The sequence below is a fragment of the Monodon monoceros genome, unplaced genomic scaffold (assembly GCF_005190385.1).
Source record: "Monodon monoceros isolate NGI ecotype Baffin Bay Population unplaced genomic scaffold, NGI_Narwhal_1 Super_Scaffold_14, whole genome shotgun sequence".
NCBI lineage: Eukaryota > Metazoa > Chordata > Mammalia > Artiodactyla > Monodontidae > Monodon > Monodon monoceros.
The window spans coordinates 58,812,150-58,832,693 of NW_021703770.1; the positions used below are offsets into that span (position 1 = coordinate 58,812,150).

Genomic DNA, 20,544 nt, shown 5'->3' on the forward strand with positions numbered 1-20,544 from the left:
TCACTCAGAAATGGTTAACATTTCTGAACCTTTTGAGAATAAGTTATGGACATGGTGTCCCATTACCCATTATTTCTTAAGTACACAGACACTGTCCTATCAGGAAGTTAACATTGATTTGGTATCACCGTGTACTCCACAGACTCCAGTCACACTTCACTGATGGTCCCAGTTATGTCCTTTGTAAGACCAGCATCTAATCAGCATCATGGGCTTACTGTTTCTCTTCATTCCACTTCAGTCTGAAACAGTTCCTCAGTCTTTCTTGTTTTTTATGACCTTGACGTTTCTACACATCATTTGTAGAATGCCCCTCACTGGAGTTTGTCTGGTGTTTCCTCATGATTTATGCATTTTTAGCATGAGTATCACAGAAGTGACCTGGGCTCATCTCAGTGTTTCATATCAGGAGACACATGATACTGATTTGTCCCATTAGTGATGTCTTTTGTTTCTTGATGAAGAGTATGTCTGCCAGACTTCTGTATTGTAAAGTTAATTAATTTTAAGTATGTTTTATTATTAAATAATATAATTAACAAATATATTTTAAAATAAATTTATTTATTTATTGTTTATTTTTGGCTGTGTTGGGTCTTCATTGCTGCATGCGGGCTTTCTCTAGTTGAGTAGCGGAGAGTAGCGGAGGCTACTCTTCATTGCGGTGCGCGGGCTTCTCATTGCGGTGGCTTCTCTTGTTGTGGAGCACGGGCTCTTAGGCGCATGGGCTTCAGTCGTTGTGGCAAACGGGCTCAGTAGTTGTGGCTCGCGGGCTCTAGAGCGCAGGCTCAGTAGTTGTGGCAAATAGGCTTAGTTGCTCTGTGGCATGTGGGATCTTCCCAGACCAGGGCTTGAACCCCTGTCCCCTGCATTGGCAGGCAGATTCTTAACCACTGTGCGACCAGAGAAGTCCCGAACAATTATTTTCTGAGGAGGTACTTTGAGACTATATAAACATTCTGTTCCTTGTCAAACTTTCTTTCACCTACATGAAAGACTGATGATTGATAATTCTTGTCTGAATCCATGACTACTCTGAAGGTTGCCAAAGGGTGATTTTTAATTCCATATTCTTTTTCGATTTATTAGTTGGCATCTACCCAAGAGCTTTCTTGTCCCTGTCATTTTTTTTTGTTTGTTTATTTATATCACTATAGACTTTTGGATTTCTGTTTTACCTACAGGTTTAGGATCTACAATCGTCATTATTTATTTTGATGCTCAAATTGTCCCAGATTTGGCCAGTGGTATGACCACTTCACGTTGACTCCTGTGTCCTTCAGATAATTTCTTCATCATTCTTTGGGCATTTCTTTCTGGCACGATAAGATGTTCCTGGGTCATCTTGTGTTTTCCCTGCCCTGACTCCAGTAATTTCTCCAAGAGCCCTGATCTATTGATTAATCAATTCATTCTTTCAACAAATATTTACTGAGTGACTACTATGTTCCAGGGACTTTTCTAACTTCCTACAAAGTTGTTTCTTTAAGTGTTAGTAATACATGGCTCCTTGAAAACTAGTTGTGGCATCTTGTTTTTAATCTGTCAGATGATAGGAGTCCACAATTGTTGTTATATACGTTTGTGTATCTAATTAATTAGTCTTTTTTTATCATTGGTAAATATAGAAATTTCCTTTAATGTATCTAAAAACTACTAAAAACTGATTATGTGTTTACAGTGTCAACTCTATAGCCATAAAATACATGAGGATTCCTATGCAATGATTATCTTTATGCAACCTGGGTCTAACCGTCACATGTTGAAAACAATGGTACTTAGCATTTCCTAGAGACAGCTCATAGTTTGAAGTTATTCTTTAAATGTTTTCTGTGAGAGCATTACTATGTAAGTAACGAGAGGGTATGCACATGTGGAGATGTCAGTCTCATTCTGTAGGAAACAGATGGAGTACTTCACTCAAAGGAGTTGAAACCTTTTCTGTGTGGTTTGTGCTTTTCTGCTTCTCTTCTACTCCCCTTCACAACACCAGTTGCTGGCATTTCTATGAAGAAAATGTACTGTAGCCTTACTTTCAAATGAGGAATTTGTATGAGATTATTTCTTTATTTAAATAATATGAATACAGTACTTTTACCTAGTTTAAAACGCAATTTTGGTGTGGATGGCAGACATAGTATATCCTACCAGTGCATTAAAATCATCTCACTGTTCATTTTCAAACACATTACTTTCCTGTTTATTGCCATACTTAAAGGATGAGGTCTTTCAAGCCTTTTTTTTTCTTTTCTAGTTTTCCCATTTGAACTTTATGCTATTTGTGCCTGTATGATTGTTGCAAAGTAGAATTCATAATGACATAAATTGTACAACTGATTAATCTGTTAATTAGTAAACTGAAATCTTTATGGAATAAGAAAAATGGAAACTTCTTAAGGCGTGGATGGCTCTTTGGTGTTAAAAATTATCTTTGGAGAACTGTTAGGTAGTTTTAACTTTATTGTTAAACATGAACCTACCCTCTGACCTAGCAATTCCACTACTAGGTGTATACCCAAGTGAAAAGAGTGTATAGGTCTGCTGAGAGACTTACTGAAGAGTGTTCAAGGTGGCTTGATACTTAATAGCCTCAAACTGAAAACAACCCAGATGTCCCATCAAGGGCAGATTAGATAAACTGAGTGGAATGCTTTTCAGTGGGAAGGTTTGAAAGTGATATTCAACAAAGCATTATGTTGAGTGAAAGAAGCAAGACAAACTAATACACATTTAGATTTGAAGAATAGGCAAAACCAATCTATGATGACAGAAGTCAGAATGGATAACATGGGGAGGTGGGTATTGACTGGGTATTGCTGGGTGATGGAAATGTTCAGATCTTGATCTGAATGGTGGTTGTATGAGTGTTACATGTATAGTAACTCATGGAGCTGTATGCTTAAGGTTTGTACATTTTACTTATCCCTCGGTAAAATGCTGTGAGAAACAAAGAAAGAATCCCTTTGTGCTTGACTTACTCTTCCTCTGCCCTGAGTGTTTGTGTTAAATTTGGGGTTTGGACTAATTCGACTTACTACTTAACATGTTAGCTTTCCTTTGCTGTTTTTCTTATCTTTTTCTTTTCTGCTTTCTCCTTTGTCCTCCCGCCTCCTTTATTTTTTCCTTTTTCTTAACCTTGGTTTAGTTCCTGTTCTTATTATGCTCTTCAGTGGTTTCATGTGAATTCTTTAGAGATGAGACATAAAATGAGCAGCTTATGACTCTTGATGGCTTGCTTATGACCTAGCAGCCAGTTGTGCATTTGTGTCAGGCTCCACCACCCCTCAGCTAGTACTTTGTGCCCCAGTTTCTCTGCTGCAGTAAGTGGATCCATTTTTGTTCATGATGAAGGGGAGTCTTAAATGTATGGTGCAAAAGGCATAATTCAAATGAAATAATACAGAATTTACATTAGAAATAAATTTTACTCTCTATAAAAGCTTTAGATTCATTTTTGTGATTTGTTATTTGGAACATATATGTATATTTACTAAATAACTTTTTTGGGCACTGAAAATAACTTGACATAATAACTGTACATTGTGTGTTATATTTTATGGGATTTTTCAAACTTTTACAAAAGTAGAAAAGATAAGCTATTGAACATCCCTGTACTTGTTATCAGGCACAACAGTTACTCACACATCCCATCTTGTTTCTCATCTCTCTGTCCTCTGAATTATTTTGAAACAAATCTCAGACATATCACTTCATCCATAAATGCTTCAGCATGTATCTTTTAAGATTATCCACAGAAAGCATTACTTGTATTTACTGTTTTGTCCTGTTGTTGGTTATAGAAAAAACTCAAAATTTATTTTCATTAGATAAGTCCAAGAGTTACTGATGACCCTGTACATATTGCTAATTCTAGTTGCTTGATAACCAAAATATAACTTGAAATATTCACAGATGATAATGCTTTTAATGATTAAGTAGTTGTAAGCTTTCTGGAGTAAGGAACTTTGAAATTCAGTAGTTGCTTTATAATATCCAAACGAAGCCATCTATGAATCTTCTGTTTTCCTCGTTTTGAAACAGTGGGACTATAAAGGTGAATTTTTGGTCATTAATGTACAGAAAATGTTGCAGCAACTCCAAGGAGATTTCACTAGAAACGATTTTCCTGTTTATGTAGCTTGTTTATGCACCCCCTTAGAAAATCAGGCAGAAGGGCATCCACTGCCACCGTCTTCCATTGTAATTATATGTAAAATAAATATGGACTGCATGATTTATTATGGAAATATTTCACTTGTGTGCCTTTAATATTTCTTTTAAACAGGTAGTATAACACCAACTGTGGAACTGAATGGGCTTGCTATGAAAAGGGGAGAGCCTGCCATCTACAGGCCGTTAGATCCAAAGCCTTTCCCAAATTATAGAGCTAATTACAACTTTCGGGGCATGTACAATCAGAGGTTTGTATGTCTTCTTTGGTTTCGTTCTTATTTATTATTTTACGCATATTGTAAAAGTTTCTGAAACTCAAAAGGTATTTTTGTTGTAAAGAAAATTCACTTGGGGCATTTTGCGTGGAATTTAGGTACATCAAGCTTATCAGGAATACTTAAAGTAATAAATAAAGAAAATGAACTTTTTCAGGAGCTAGCTGTTGCTGAGTCGTAAGAGCCCTGTGTTTGCTGCACGCAGGACCATGTTTTAAAATCACCCCCCAGCGTGGTGTGGGCTTTCCAGTTATCTTGCTCATTTAGTCACCAAGCAAATGCTTAGCTTAATTAGTGCTTTTCTTAATTTTTCCGCATACCTTGCAAATATGACTGTTTATAACTTAGAGGAAAGTTGTTAGGAGGATTTACTAAGTATTTCTGCACATTGAATAATTTTGTGATAGTTATAAGTGTAACAGAATTTTCTTTTGCAAGCATGGCAGAATTCTTTTAAAAAGTTCAGGGTTTAGGGGCTTCCCTGGTGGCGCAGTGGTTGAGAGTCTGCCTGCCGATGCAGGAGACACGGGTTCGTGCCCCGGTCTGGGAAGATCCCACATGCCGCGGAGCGGCTAGGCCCGTGAGCCATGGCCACTGAGCCTGCGCGTCCGGAGCCTGTGCTCCGCAGCGGGAGAGGCCACAACAGTGAGAGGCCTGCGTACCGCTAAAAAAAAAAAAGTTCAGGGTTTTTTTTCCTGATCATTTATGAAAGTCATGTAACTCATTGTTGAGAATGTGGAAATGCAGAAAGTTAAAAATACAAATAATTTGCAATCCCAGAATTAAACACCTTTAATATTTTGTTGTACTTTACATTCTTTTTATTCTTTGCATATAAATATATTTAACCAAATTGAAATTCTCCTTTATATGCAATTTCTGTATTACTTTATGGAGGTATAATATATGAACAGTAAAATGCACAGATCTTATTAAGTACATCTTGACAACTTTATTTTATTATTTCGTTTATGTATATATGTATTTATAGTTTATTTGATGACTTTTAAACATATTTATATCCTCCTGTGGTCACCACCCCATCAAACTCCAGAACATTTGCATCACCCTGAGAGTTTCCTCACACTTATTTGCACTTGATACACCTCCTCCCAGAAGTAACCACTGTTCTGTCACCATAGGTTAGTTTTGCCTGCCCTTGAACTTCTATAAATAGACTAATACAGTATTTATTCTTTTGTGTCTGGCTTTTTTCACTTCATATAATGGTTTTCTTGTTTTGTTTTTTGATTTTTTGAGATTCATCCATGTTGCATTTTTTGAGATTCATCCAGTTTTTGTTGCTGAATAATGTTTCTTTGTATGAATATATCATCATTTGTTCATTTTGAATATGCAGTATTGTGCCCTCTTTTCACTTTATACAGATAGCATTTTTCGTATCTTTAAGTAGCCTTTGAAAAATATTTTTGATGGTTATATAATGCTTCATATGGCTAGGCTGTACTCTACCAGTATTTAAACAGGTATAAACAATGAATACTTGATAAGTATATTAAAAAAATACCTGTTTTTGATCATCTAGATTGTTCCTCCCCCCCCTTTTTTTTTTTTGCGGTACCCGGGCCTCTCATTGCTGTGGCCTCTCCCGTTGCGGAGCACAGGCTCCGGACGCGCAGGCTCAGCGGCCATGGCTCACAGGCCCAGCCGCTCCGCGGCATGTGGGATCTTCCCAGACCGGGGCATGAACCCGCGTCCCTTGCATCGGCAGGCGGACTCTCAACCACTGTGCCACCAGGGAAGCCCCTCCCCCTTTTTTGACAATTATAAATAATGTTGCAGTAAAAATTATATACAAGTTTTTGTTCACATCACTGATTATTTCCTTAAGATACATTACTATAAGGGGAATATTGGGTTAAGGAGAGTAATTTATTGATATTACCTGATTACATTAAAGCTTATACTGATTTCTTATAGTATGTTTTGTACTATTCTGACAACATTGAGTTTAAAACACATTGTCTTGTTTGATAGTTAAAAAGTGGTATGTTTAATTCTTTTTGCTTTTATTGATAACTTATGAGGCTCAACAGTTTTTCAAATATATTAGTTACTTGTCCATTTTGATTTGTCTATTTTAATTTGCTAATTTTTATTGCATTGCTTGATCAGTCTTCAAATGTTTATGTGTTGAGGGTATTAGCATTAAGTCTATTCTATTCGTTTGATTTTCCTGCTTTTAAAAAATTGGCTTTTAGTTTTGTGTTTGTTTTTAATGTACTACAGTTTTAAATGTTATATGGTCTGATCTGTTAAATTTTTTGGTGTGATTTCTCCCACTGCTTCTATGCCTAAGTAATTCCTTCTCATGTGTGATCAGATATTTGCTGATGCTTAAACATTTTTTCTTTTTAATTGAGGCATAATTGACATAACATTGTGTAAGTTTTAAGGTATACAGTATATTGATTTGATGCATTTATATTGCAGTAGGATTGCCATTGTAGTGTTAGCTGATAACCTCTATCCAGTCACATATCATTTCTTTTAGTGTTGGGATGCTGATGCTTTTAAAATCATTTTGTATGTTTACCGATCAATTATTACAATTCAGATATTAGGAGAAGTTACTTATCTAATCAACAGACAATCTAATACTTTTTGGAGTCTTGCTTGGTAGTGGAAAAATTGCCATTTAAGATCTAGTCCTATTCAAATTGTAAATGGTTCGTTTAAATATTGTTCAAGTTCTCTAAGAAAACCTTCTGCCTCGCCCCCCTTCCTCCCCAATGTGTCTGGGGGGAATTTTCTGTATTGTCCTGGTGGAAAGGGAGGGTGCGGGCTCCTCTCGTCTTTGTGATAATGTCTCTTGTCCACCAGGTAGCTGATACCTCTCTTGCCTGCCCTGCTGAAACCTGCAGTTGGTGACTTGTAGTCCATCTTTTCCCCCTGGTAATGCTGTCAGAGAGTATTTACCATCTTCCCCTTGCTGTCTTGGCCTAAACTCTTAGCTCTCCTCGGCTCCTTTGGATGTTTTTCCATTCTCAGCCTCTTCTGTCTAACTCTGGAACATCCCCTGGCAGGCTTACCAGCTCTCAACTTGGTGTCCACCCTGCACGGGAGGCAAGAGGGATACACTGTTTCTCTTATAGTCGCTTTATTTCTCTTTTTTCTGTTACATAACCACTGTCTTTCTCATCAGTCTGAGGTTACCTAATATAAATAAAACGATTTGCCTGCTTGAGTACAACAGATAGGTGGGATCACCTGAGATAGGAACACCTTGTCTGTTTTATACTTGAAAGATATTTTACTTTTAATGTACTATAATGAAGACTCATGAGGGTATTATATTTAAATGCTTATTGTATTTTGATATCTGTAGTCCGTTATTTGAAGTAAAGTTTTGATTAATGAACTTATTATTTTTAAATGAAAGAAATCTAGTTCTAAAACAGCGAAAAATCAGACAGTAATCTCTGTCCTGGGTAAGGTGACAATTTTGATGAAGACCTAAAGGAGCAGGGGGAATAAGCAGTGTGGGTGTCGTGAGAGAGGGGAGAACGTTCAGGCAGAAGAGACAGCAGCGCAGAGCCCCTGAAGTAGGCATGTGCCTGGCGCGTTGATGCCACCACCAGGACGCCAGTGTGGCTGGAACAGAGTGGGCCTGGGGGAGAGGAGTTTGGATGGTTTGGTTTGATTTTTTTTTTTTTTTTTTTCTGTTTTAGATTTTCTGTTAAGATTGTTGTCATTTTTCCTTTGTTGGCAATTTCTAGTTTCAGGGTCTGATTCCATGGATGTCATGAGGGCTGCAAGAATTTTTTAATGGCTTTTCTAGAGGGCTGTGCCTTAGGCCATTCCCATTTAATGGATCAAGTGGACTTTCCCTTCAGATTTTTGGAGAGTCTTCAGATCACAAAGGGTAAAAAGAAAATAAGGAAGTACTGGTAAGCTGCCAAACCGTGTTTCAACTTAAAAGCTCTCTGCTCACAAAAGGTCAGACCTACCCATTACTCATTAGGCTGTTAAAATTATGGTTTCACATATGACCTTACTTTGCAGATGGCAACACCTGAATGCTTTACAGGGAATTTGGAGCCAAAGGTCAGAGGAGACATTCTTCTCCTTGTCAGACTCCAGATGAATCAGTAGCTTCTTGATAAGGCAGGGACTGAAAGGTTAAGAAGTCTAAGAAACAAGTATCATTTAGAGGGATTTTTGAAAAGGTCTTTTCATTTTCCATTTAAAATAATATCAATTAATTAGATATTACCCATGCTGTCTTTTAATCTGTTCTTTTCTGATGAGGTGTCTCCGCTTGAACTTATTCAGAGGCCTAAGGAGGAACTCATAAAAAGGTCTCCCTCCACCCCATTTTATGATGGCTGGAGAAAAAAGATTTATCCATGAGCAAACTCTGTGGCTACAACTCGGATTCTAAAATACCTGTGTCTCCCTTTGCTGCACCCAAGATGTTTGAAAATGAATATGTCCAGAAATCTTTTTCTTTCTCATTTGGGGCACTGTTCACTAATGACAGAGCACAAGATATAAAGATTGGAGAACAATTTTATGCTTTTGTTATCCCATCTTTGTTATAAAAACTTACATACATTATCTCAAGGAGTAGAGTGGAAATCAGGCCTCCAACAAATAATTTATCAATTTTTTGTATTCACAGATTAAAAAAGCATTATTGCATGGCTAATGGCCGGAAAGCCCTCTGATCTACAGATGCGGATTGCCAAAGGGCCACAACCCAAACTATATTATATGAGAATGGGAATTTCCGCTGTATGTAACTGGGAGGTCTCTTGGGGAAGTCTTCAGGCTTCTAGCTCTTGTCTCATTTTTCCTGTGCTTGACTTTATTTTCAAAGACACTCTCTTCCCTTTGCTGTACCTTATACGCTACATAGTCCTTAGACTTGTACTGGAGGAGGAACACATTTTTGTTTTGTTTTTGGATAGTTCTTAGAAAAGTTCCGAGTAGCCTGTTCATCCCAGAATTTGGGGATCCCAGAATTCATTCAGACCGCATTTGGGATGAGGGGATACTTTAATTGACTAAGCTTGGGTTTGTGCCCAGCCTGGAGAAACAGGGTTTAGTCCCATCCAAACTGCTCTGCAGAGCACAATTATTTTATACGGTGGTTCCCTAAAGGCAAAGATTCAGAGGGAAAATCATTTCCATTACAGTCAGAACATTTGGTTCAAATCCTGGTTCTGATGCTTTCGGTTATGTGATCTCGGACAAGACCCTGGACCTCCCTTAGTTTCCTCATTTGCTAACTAGAGATAATAATACCAAATGAAAGGACTTTAGCAAGATTGCACTCATTCAGCAAACATTTACCTAATGCCTACTCTTTGCCATGTGTTGTGTTAGATACTTTAATGAAAGACAATCTGATAGACTCTAGTCTGCTAGAAGAGGAAGACGATGAAAAGAAACTAACACAGTGATAGATGCGTCCATTGAATGCTATGGAAACATTGAGAACAAGCAGGGCACTCAGTTTGGGGAATTAAAGAAGCCTCCCAGAAGGAATTGACACCTGAACTGAATCTTCAAGGTTAATGAGGCATAAGCCAGGTGAAGAAGGTAAGAAGAAGCAATCTAGATTTTGGGAACAATGGCAGGGAATCCTGAGAAGTGTAGTTCATTCATGGACTTGCAGGCAATTTGGTTTGAGTGGAATGAAAAGGCTGAAGTTCAGGCAGGTCGATAATGTGGATGTCCTCAAGTGGCATGCCAAGAGGTTTAGATTTTATCCTGAAGCCGATTGGAAGCCTTCGAAGGATTTTAAGCTGAGGGATAAAATAATTGTATGTCTGTTTTAGGAATATTGCTTTCACAGTATGTTGGAAAATAGTTTGGATAGGCTGAAAATTCAAGGGAGAAAAGATGTATTACGAGGATGCTGTAATTCAGGCTTAATGTGATGAGAGCCTGGAATAGTGGGGATGGAGAGGAGGGGACAGTGTCTAGATATTTAGGAGGTAGGCTTGGGGATTGATTTAAAAAATTTTTTTTATAGTTAATTTTTATTGCAGTATGGTTGATTTATAATGTTATGTTTCTGCTGTACAGCAAAGTAAATCAGTTATACATATACATATATACACTTTTTAAGATTCTGTTCCCAGATACGTCATTAGAGTGTATTGAGTTCCCCGTGCTATTGTTATCTGTTTTATATATAGTAGTGTGTATGTGTCAATCCCAATCTCCCAGTTTATTCCTCCCACCCCCCACTCCCCTTGGTAGCCATAAATTTCTGTGACTGTTCTGTTTTGTAAATAGGTTCATTTGTAGGCATTGGTTGATAGAGGGTATTAAGGATGACTTTCACATATCTGGGTCACTGGTAATAGTGTTCACAATGAGAGGAGTTGGAGTAGATCTTTGGAAAGATGAGGGATTTGGTTTTGACTGTGTTGAGTTTAAATTGCCTGGGAGATATTTAGGAGGAGTCCATTTTATCATTCTTTAAAGCCTCACTGAAGGGCATTCGAAGATTATCTTTGGCTTTGAGGGTTTTCTGGAGGTACTTACGGGAGGAGGAACTTTAAGGTCTAGAGCTTTCAGAACAGGGATGTGTAATGTATCTTGGAGAAAATGGCATTGTTTAGGATACAACCTAAGTTTGAGTGACACATCTATTCTTCATTCATCTACTATTTATACTTCTTTCCCAAAAGGATTTGGTTATATTAGATGCCATCATTCAATCTGGAACAATTTCATGGCATGCGCCCATGCCAAGTGCCTCTTGTCCTCAGGTATGGTTGGTGTGTGTTCTATGTCAAAACAGTATTTGGTTGCCTTTGGCTAATGTGTCCAGTTCCTGGTCCAGTCACTTGTAGCTAGGTTAGTAAAGTAGTTTTCTCTTACCATGTGTCATATGAGTCACAGCAAGTTAAATAAGGAAGGCATTTGGACTGTTTTGCCAAAACAGTTACTTGTTCTTATAGGCAGATCCAGGTACCTACTTGAGGCGTCATAGTCTCTTCCCCCCACCTCCAGTTCCCCTGGTTAAATAAGCCTATGAGACTTGGAACTTTATGGACAGCTATGGCTATGAGTAGAAATTTGATGGGTGAAAAGTTTTCTGAAGTATCTGAACTGATTTTGTTTCAATATGTTAATTATCAGTAAAACTAGAAATAGTCAAGATGTTAATTTATGAAATAGCTTATTTCAAAGTTTATGTTGTAGAGGCTGATGACTCGCTGCTAATTGTCATGATGTTGGTGTGCCGTTTGTTCTGAGCTTGTTCAGACTATCAGTCTAAGTGTTCTTCACCAGTTTGTAATGCCCTATCAAAGGCATGTTGGAAACAGTTGAGAAACTTTGAATATATTTGTAGCAATATCAAGTATAGAGCTACAATTTTGCTTTCTGCCACAAGATGGTGCTTGTGTACTGTTAAAACAGCATACAGACTGCGCATGTCCACTTTGGTTAGTACTCCGAGGTCTGTGTTTAATTGATTAGTGAGAGTTTTAAATCATATGAAATCACCAGTATTTGACCTTTCTTTGACCTGTAAATATTCCAGTTTCATGTGGTTCAACCTAATAGGAAAAATTCGGCCAAGTACACAACTCTAAAGCCTCTTGGATAAGTGAAATAAATATGAAGTGGTGAAAATCAGGAATCCATTCTATATGTAATTTTACCTTCTGTGTATTACATTCTTGGTTTGGGGGATATATTCTTTCTCTTTAATCATATGCTTTATTCATGGAATGGATGTCGGAACTTCAAAATGATACTTTTTTTTTTTTTAAATAAATTTATTTATTTTATCTATTCATTCTTGGCTGCACTGGGTCTTCACCGGTGCTTGTGAGCCCTCTCTAGTTGCAGCAAGCGGGGGCCACTCTTCGTTGCGGTGCGCGGGCCTCCCATTGCGGTGGCCCCTCTCGCTGCAGAGCACAGGCTCCAGGCACGCCAGGCCTCCACAGTTGTGGCACGTGGGCTCAGTAGTTGCGACTCGCAGGCTCCAGAGCGCAGGCTCAGCGGCCGTGGCGCACGGGCCCAGCTGCTCCGCGGCATGTGGGATCCTCCCGGACCGGGGCTCGAACCCGTGTCCCCTGCATTGGCAGGTGGGCTCCCAATCGCGGCGCCACCAGGGAAGCCCAAAATGATACTTCTTTTAAAAATGATATTTCTGGGCTTCCCTGGTGGCACAGTGGTTGAGAGTCCGCCGGCCAATGCAGGGGACAGGGGTTCGTGCCCCGGTCCGGGAGGATCCCACATGCCGCGGAGCGGCTAGGCCCGTGAGCCATGGCCGCTGAGCCTGTGCATCCGGAGCCTGTGCTCCGCAATGGGAGAGGCCACAACAGTGAGAGGCCTGCGTACCGCAAAAAAAAACCCCAATATTTCTTTATGAGGATATCACTATATAGAATAGATGTAGAACTGAAAGACTGCAAGGCAAAACTTTTAATGTTTCCTCATATTTTTACATAGAATTATATTAATTAAATTAGGAATGTTTTTCATTTGGGGGAAATAAGTCTAAACCCATAATAGAGAAACATTAAAATATATTGTCTTTTAAAACTTTCATAAGCCAGAGTAGAGAATTTGAATAGGTTACCAAAGCAAAGATGAGGGAGAATGAACTGGAATTCAATGAAGCCAGGAATCAGAGAGCCAGGGAGATGATTTCAAGGTAAAGGAAGGATTATTCTGGGTCAGAAGCTCTTGTCTTAGGCAGGCTGTGTTTAAAATTAAGAATAGGAACTAGTAACTGAAAGAAGAAAAAAAAAAGGAACTAGTGGGCATTGTAACCCTTTAAAACAAAATTCACTGCTTGGTTAGACCAGATGTGACACTCTTCATTTTATGAAATAGAAATATAGCTTTTTTCTTTGAAGTATAATAGGAAGAGGGTCCCCCAACGTATGTTTCCCCCAAATATTAGATACAAATCAAATTATTAAAGAAAACATTTTGGAGGCTTATGTTTCTGGCTGTGATGAAATAACTAGGACTAGATTTACCTTCTCACCATAAACATCTAGAAAACTTGGGTAAGGTCTTTACATTATACACGAACTGATACAATGTGATGTGAAGAGAAGTTGTGGTAAGTTAAAGATGTATACCGATGCATAGCAAAAAAAAAAAAAAAAGAATAGCTAAGAATACAATAGTGGAGATAAAGTGGAATCATAAAAAACTTGTAATCTAAAAGAAGGCAGAGAGAGGTAGAAAAGGGGAGTAATGAACACATGGGATAAATAGAAAACAAAGACTAATGTGATAGATTTAAACCTAGTTATGTTGATAACTATGTTAAATGTAAATGGTCTAAAACACTGTAGTTAAAAGGTAGAGAATGTCAGACTATATAAGAGAGCAGGAGAGACACCTATATGATAAGTAAAGAAATTCACCTTAAATATAAAGACAGATTGGCTAAAAGGGTGGAAAATGATATTCTTTGCAAACGTTAATCAGAATAAAGCTGGAGTGGCTATATTTATATCAAAGTGTAGACTTCAGAACAAGAAATATTATCAGGGATAAAATTACCAATAATAAAAGGGTAAAATCATCAAGAAGGCCTAACTGTTCTAAATATACATGCACCTAGTAACAAGCTTAGAATAAGTAAACAGAAAAGCAGTAAGGCTGCTGCTGTGGACTGAATTGTGTACCCCCCCCCAAATTCATATGTTGAATCCCTATCCCCCAATGCAATGGTATTTGGAGATAGGATTTTTTTTAAATTTAATTAATTAATTAGTTAATTTATTTGGTTGTGCTTGGTCTTAGTTGTGGTAGACGGGCTCCTTAGTTGTGGCATGCAGACTCTTAGTTGCGGCATGCATGTGGGATCTAGTTCCCTGGCCAGGGATCGAACCTGGCCCCCCTGCATTGGGAGTGCGGCATCTTAACCACTGTGCCACTGGGGAAGTCCCTGGAGATAGGATCTTTGGGAAGTAATTAGGCTTAGATAGATTTTGAGGGTTGGGCCCTCAATGTGGAATTAGTGCCCTTATAAGAACAGACACCAGATAGCTAGCTCCCTATTCTGCTCCTCCCCTCTGCCCCTACGTGAGGACGTAAGAAGTTCTATGTCTACAAGACAGGAAGAGAGCTCTTTCATCAGAAACTGACCATGCTAGCACCTTGATCTGGGATGTCTAGCCTCCACAACTGTGAGAAATTTAATTTCTGTTTAAGCCTCTCAGTCTATGGTAATCTGTTAAGTGTCACAGCTCAAGCTAAGACATTGATAGAATTCAATAACACTGTCATCCAGTGTTACGAAACTCTCCATTCAATAACAACAGAGTATGCATTCTTTTCAAGTGCACGTGGAACATTCAGCAAGACAGGTGATGTGCTGTGCTGTGAGACAATTTTCAATAAATTTAAGAGAATTGAAATAATATAAACTATGTCATCTGATCACAGAGGGATTAAGTTAGAAATAAATAACATAAAAATATCTGGTAAGTTCTGGTAAATATCTGGTAAATATTTGGAAATTTATCAAGACATTTCTAAGTAATGCATGGGTCAAAGGAGAAATCACAAAGAATATTAGAAAAATATTTTGAACTAAATGAAGGTGAAAACGAAACATTGAAATATGTGGGTACAGTGAAAGTAGTGGTTGGAGGGGAATGTATGTTTTTAAATGCTTACGTGAGAAAAAAAAAGATCCAAAATTAATGCTTTAAGCCTCTACCTTAAGAAGCTAGAAAAAGAAGAGCACATTAAAAATCAAAATACAGAGAAGGAAATGATAAAGATAGGAACAGAAACCAATGAAATTGGAAGTGGACAAACAATTGAAAAAATCAGTGAAATCAATGAAATCAAAAGGTGCTTCTGGGAAAAGATTTATAAAATCGATAAGTTTCTAGCTAGACTGATAGAAGAGAGAAGGTGAAGATATATTTATTACCAACATCGGAATAAAAGAAGGAATTCTACTAACATTAAAAAAATTATAAGGGAACTTCATGAATGACTTTGTTTATAAATTTGATAACTTAGATCGTTGATTGGCAAACTGTGACCTGCAGGCTCATTGCCTGCAGTTTTATTGGAACATAGCCATGTCCACTTATTTATTTATTTATTTATTTATTGGCTGCACAGCTTGCAGGATCTCAGTTACCTGACCAGGGATTGAACCCAGGGCCACAGCAGTGAAAGCCCAGAATCCTAACCACTAGGCCACCAGGGCACTCTCAGTTCCCAACTCATTTTATGAGGCCAGCATTATCTTGTACCAAAACCAGACAAAAAACTTAAAACTTTTGATCAGTATCCATCATCATCATAGATATAAAAACCCTTAACAAAATATTAGCAATTTGGGCTTCCCTGGTGGCGCAGTGGTTGAGAGTCCGCCTGCCGATGCAGGGGACACGGGTTCGTGCCCCGGTCCGGGAAGATCCCACATGCCGTGGAGCGGCTGGGCCCGTGAGCCATGGCCGCTGAGCCTGCGCGTTCGGAGCCAGTGCTCCGCAGTGGGAGAGGCCACGACAGTGAGAGGCCCGCGTACCTCAAAAAAAAAAAAAAAAAAAAAAATTAGCAGTTTAAATTCAGCAACATTTAAATAATTTAATACACATGATTAAATGGAATTTATCTTAGGAAAGCATTAACCATATTAATAGAATAAAGGAGAAAAACCATATGAGCATTTTTAAAAAAAAATTATTTATTTTTGGCTGCGTTGGGTCTTTGTTGCTGCACGCGGACTTTCTCTAGTTGCGGGGAGTGGGGGCTACTCTGCGTTGCGGTGCGTGGGCTTCTCATTGCGGTGGCTTCTCTTGTGGAGAATGGGCTCTAGGGCGCGCAGACATCAGTAGTTGTGGCTCGCGGGCTCTAGAGTGCAGGCTCAGTAGTTGTGGCGCACGGGCTTAGTTGCTCCACGGCATGTGGGATCCTCCCGGACCAGGGCTCGAACCCATGTCCCCCGCATTGGCAGGCGGATTAACCACTGCGCCACCAGGGAAGTCCCGTGCATCTTATTAGACACAGAAGAAGCATTTGTTGAAAGTCAGCACTCATTCATGATACAGACTCATCAAACTAGGAATGTAAGAGAACTTGCTTAATCTGATAAAGGACTTCCCTAAACAACTTCTAGCTAACATTATGTTTTTCAGTGAGAGACTGAGCAGTTGTACGATGAGAACAAGGCAATGATGTACACCATAATCACTTCTATTCGACATTGTACTTGAGTTCTAGCAAGTGCAGGAAGAAGAGGAAATAAATGGGGGAAAATATTGGAAAAAGTAGAAATAAAACTGTCTTTATTTGCAAGTGACATGATCCTGTATGTAGAAAATTATAAGAAATCACAACTAAAAAGCTACTAAATAGATGAGTTGAGCCAGATCACAGGTTACAAGGTCAGTATACCAAAAATCAACAGTATTTCTATTTAATAGTAGTGACAACCGGAAAATTTAAAAAGCATAAAAGCATATACTCACCGTTAGATATAACAAAATATGTGCATAACCTGTATACTGAAAGTGAGAAAATATTGCTCAGACAAATTAAAGAACACTTGCTATTACTAAAATGCCAGTTTTCCTAAAGTTAACATGAAGATACAATGCAATCTCAATCAAAATCCTAACAGTTTTTTTTTTTTTTTTTTGGTAAAATTGATAAAATTAACATAGTGTGGAGATGGAAAGGTTCTGCAGTAGCCAAAACGGTTTAGAAAAGGATGAGCAAATTTGGAGAGCTCATACTACCTGACTTCAAGATTTGCTATAAAGCTACAGTAAGTAAGACAGTGGAATATTGGCATGGGGAATAATATACCCTCATACCTAGGTATTCACGGAGGGATTAGTTCCAGAACCTCACTCCCAACCCCTGCAGATATCATAATCTGACATTGCTCAAGTCCCTTATGTAAAATGGTTTAGTATTTGCATATAATCTATGCACATTCTCTGGTATACTTTAAATCATCACTAGATTACTTATAATACTTAATACAACGTAAGTGCTATAAAACAGTTGGCAGGGCATGTGGAAAATTCAAGTTTTACTTTTTGGGACTTTCTGGAATTTTTTTTTCTGACTATTTTCTACCCACGGTTGGTTGAATCCATGGATGCGTAACCCACAGATACGGATGGCCAACTATATAGATCATTGGAACAGAATAGAACAGAGGTTGGCAAACTATGGCCCATGGACCAAATCTGGCCTGCCTGTTTTTGTATGGCCTGCAAGCTAAGAATGTTTTTTACATTTTAAAGTGGTTGAGGGAAAAATCAAAGAATGATATTTCATAACATATAAAATTTAGATGAAATTGAAATTTGTATCTGTCAGTGAAATTTTATTGGAACACAGCCATGATCATTTGTTTATGTTTTGTCTATAGCTGCTGTCATGCTACAGCAGCAGAGTTTGAGTAGGTTTGACAGAAATTTTGTGGCTTGCAGAGCCCCAAATATTTACTATCTAGCCCTTTATAGAAGAAGTTTGCTGGTCCCTGGAATATAGAGTCAAGAAGTAAAAAACCCACATAGGGTCACTTTGTTTTTTTCAAAATTAATTTCAACAAAGGTGTTAATAGGCAAAAGCTACTCTTTCCAACAGCAGTGATAAAACAGTTGCATACCCAGATGGGAAAAACTGATCCTCAACACTTACCTCACACCATAGACAAAAATTAATTAGAAATGGATCACAGATCTACATTTAAAAATTTGTAAACTTTCTAGAAGAAAATTTTTTGTTACTTTGGATATAGGCAAAGATTTCTTAGAACACAGAGAACACAAATCATAGAAGAAAAAGTTGAGAACTTGAACTTCATCAAAATTTAAAACTTCTAGTACCCGAAAATCACTTTTAAAAGTGAAAAAGCAGGACATATACTGGAAGAAAACATTTGCAGTACTTATGCTGACAGAGGATTTGCATCCAGGATGATATAAATGAACACCTACAACTCAGTAAGACAAGTATGAACGAAATATTTGACTAGACACTTTAATGAAGAAGAGATAAGAATGGCTAATAAGCACATGAAAAGATGCTTGAAATCATTAGTTATCAGGGAAATGTGGCTTAAAACCATAGCGAAAATTTAAAAAGGCTGATAATACCAAGTGACAGGGTGGGGCTACTGGAACTCTCGTACACTACTGCTGGGAATATTAATGGTACGATCATGCTGTCATGGTTTGTCACTCTCTAGTTAAACATACACTTACCATGCCACCCAGCAGTTCCACTCCTGGTATTTACCTAAGAGAAATGAAAATATGTGGCTATTCAAAGACTTGTACTTGAGTGTAGCATTTTTCTTTGTAATAGCCCTGAACTGGTCATATCCACCACCAGGTAAGTGGTTAAACAAATTGTATCATAACTATGCCATGGAATACTACTCAGTAGTAACACTTCTGATCCAAGCCACAGTATGGATGAATCCCCAAAACATTATGCTGGACAAAAGAAGCCAGATACATAGGGTATATACTATAAGATTCTATTTTTGTGACATTTTAGAACAGACGAAACTAATCCATTGTGACAGAAAGGTGGGGATTTCTTCTATAAGATATCAGCGCTTTCTTCTGGGTGATGGAAATGTTCTATATCTTGATTTTTGTGATTGTTATATGGATGTATATCAAAACTCATTAATTATGAGCTTAAAGTAGTCCCATTTCATTATATGTAAAATTTATCTCAATAAAGTTGACTTAAAAATACATTTTGTAATTCTCAATTTTCTTCGAAGCTAAAACTATTTCTCAGAAAGCATCTCATTTTTGCCTCTCAAGCATTTGGCTAAAACCACTGTAAATGTCTTACTAGGGGCTAAAATAATATTTACCTCATAGAGTGTTTGAGGATAAGATACGTCTGTAAATTGCTTAGCTTCTGCCTTTCCTCAGTGAACATTATTTGATTGTTAGCCGTTATTATACTGTAGGTAAAACAGCCTAGTTGCAAGTGCAGCCTCTGGAGTTGAAATGGTAGCTGTGTGGATTTGAGCAGGTTACTCAAGCATTCTGATTCTCAGTTAACTCTCACCTGGAAGTTGGAGAAAATAAATTATGCTTCCTCATAGTGTAGTTTTCAGGATAAAATATAACAGTTCCGTGACCACACATGGCCCATTGCCATAATGTTTTTAGTTCCTTAAAAATAATTTAAATAACAGTGTATTTGTACTAGGACATTATTATTTTGAGAGATTTAAAAAATTTCACTTCTGCCCAATTAAAAAAAATTAGACTATTTTTCTATTATTATTTCTGAGTATATACTTTAGAGAAGGGGTGACTGATTTTGTAACACAAATATGCATACTTTTGGCCTTTTGTTGGAATTTAGTTGACATTGGAATAATACTGCCCTTGCAGCCCAAGGAGTCATTTTTCCTTTGGAAAACTACTGTGTACTTCAGCAGTTATTAACTTAGGATTTAAACGCAAGCCTCAGAAAATCTGTGCCTTCTATGTAATTGTTTGCAGCGTTTTATACACATACCTCTTCTGCCTTGTCATAGCTTTATAGCCATCCATTTTACCTTTGATCTTTCAGCTTTCTCACTTTCATTCCCAAAGAATGGCTAGCCTTTGTTTTCTTGCCACTGAGTTTGTATTCAAGTACTAATAACTTGGTAATAAATTTCCCATGTTACAAGTTCAGAACTTCATACTCCTTTGTTCTGTTGTTGAAGGCAGGCAGGCAGGCCCAAGGCTCACCACTGAACTTTGGATTAGAGAGTGTTTAAAATATCTGGTATGTTTATTAAATAAAAAATATTTTCATGCCACACAAGTTTAACATTTTTTATACCCTCCCCCCGCAAAAAAACCCCACAAAACAAAAGCAGAAGTAAACAAAGCCAGTTCTTAAATTAAAAAAATTACTTTTTAAATTCTGGCTTGACCTTTGAGTTTTGTTTAGTCATTTTTAAAAAAAAATGCTCTTGAGATCCATTTTGAGTTCTTTATACTAAAAGTTTATGCATTATTTTCCATAAAGGTGAATATAAGGAAATTAGCATCAAAAGAATAATTATATCTTTTTTTCCCCTCAAGTTTATCATGATTCTTTAGGAAAGTGCAGCCATGACTTAGATGTGATAAAT

General features: G+C 37.7%; 1 protein-coding gene across 9 annotated transcripts in view; it reads left to right on the top strand.

Moving 5' to 3' along the window:
- The window catches only part of STAU2 (staufen double-stranded RNA binding protein 2), a 308,045-nt gene that overhangs the window by 46,183 nt on the left and 241,318 nt on the right, over positions 1 to 20,544 (top strand). For all 9 annotated transcript variants that reach the window (XM_029222764.1, XM_029222761.1, XM_029222758.1 and 6 more), the window contains one exon: positions 4,286 to 4,421. In XM_029222764.1, coding sequence (XP_029078597.1) covers positions 4,286 to 4,421 — 136 coding nt within the window. The remainder of the gene's footprint in view (positions 1 to 4,285; positions 4,422 to 20,544) is intronic.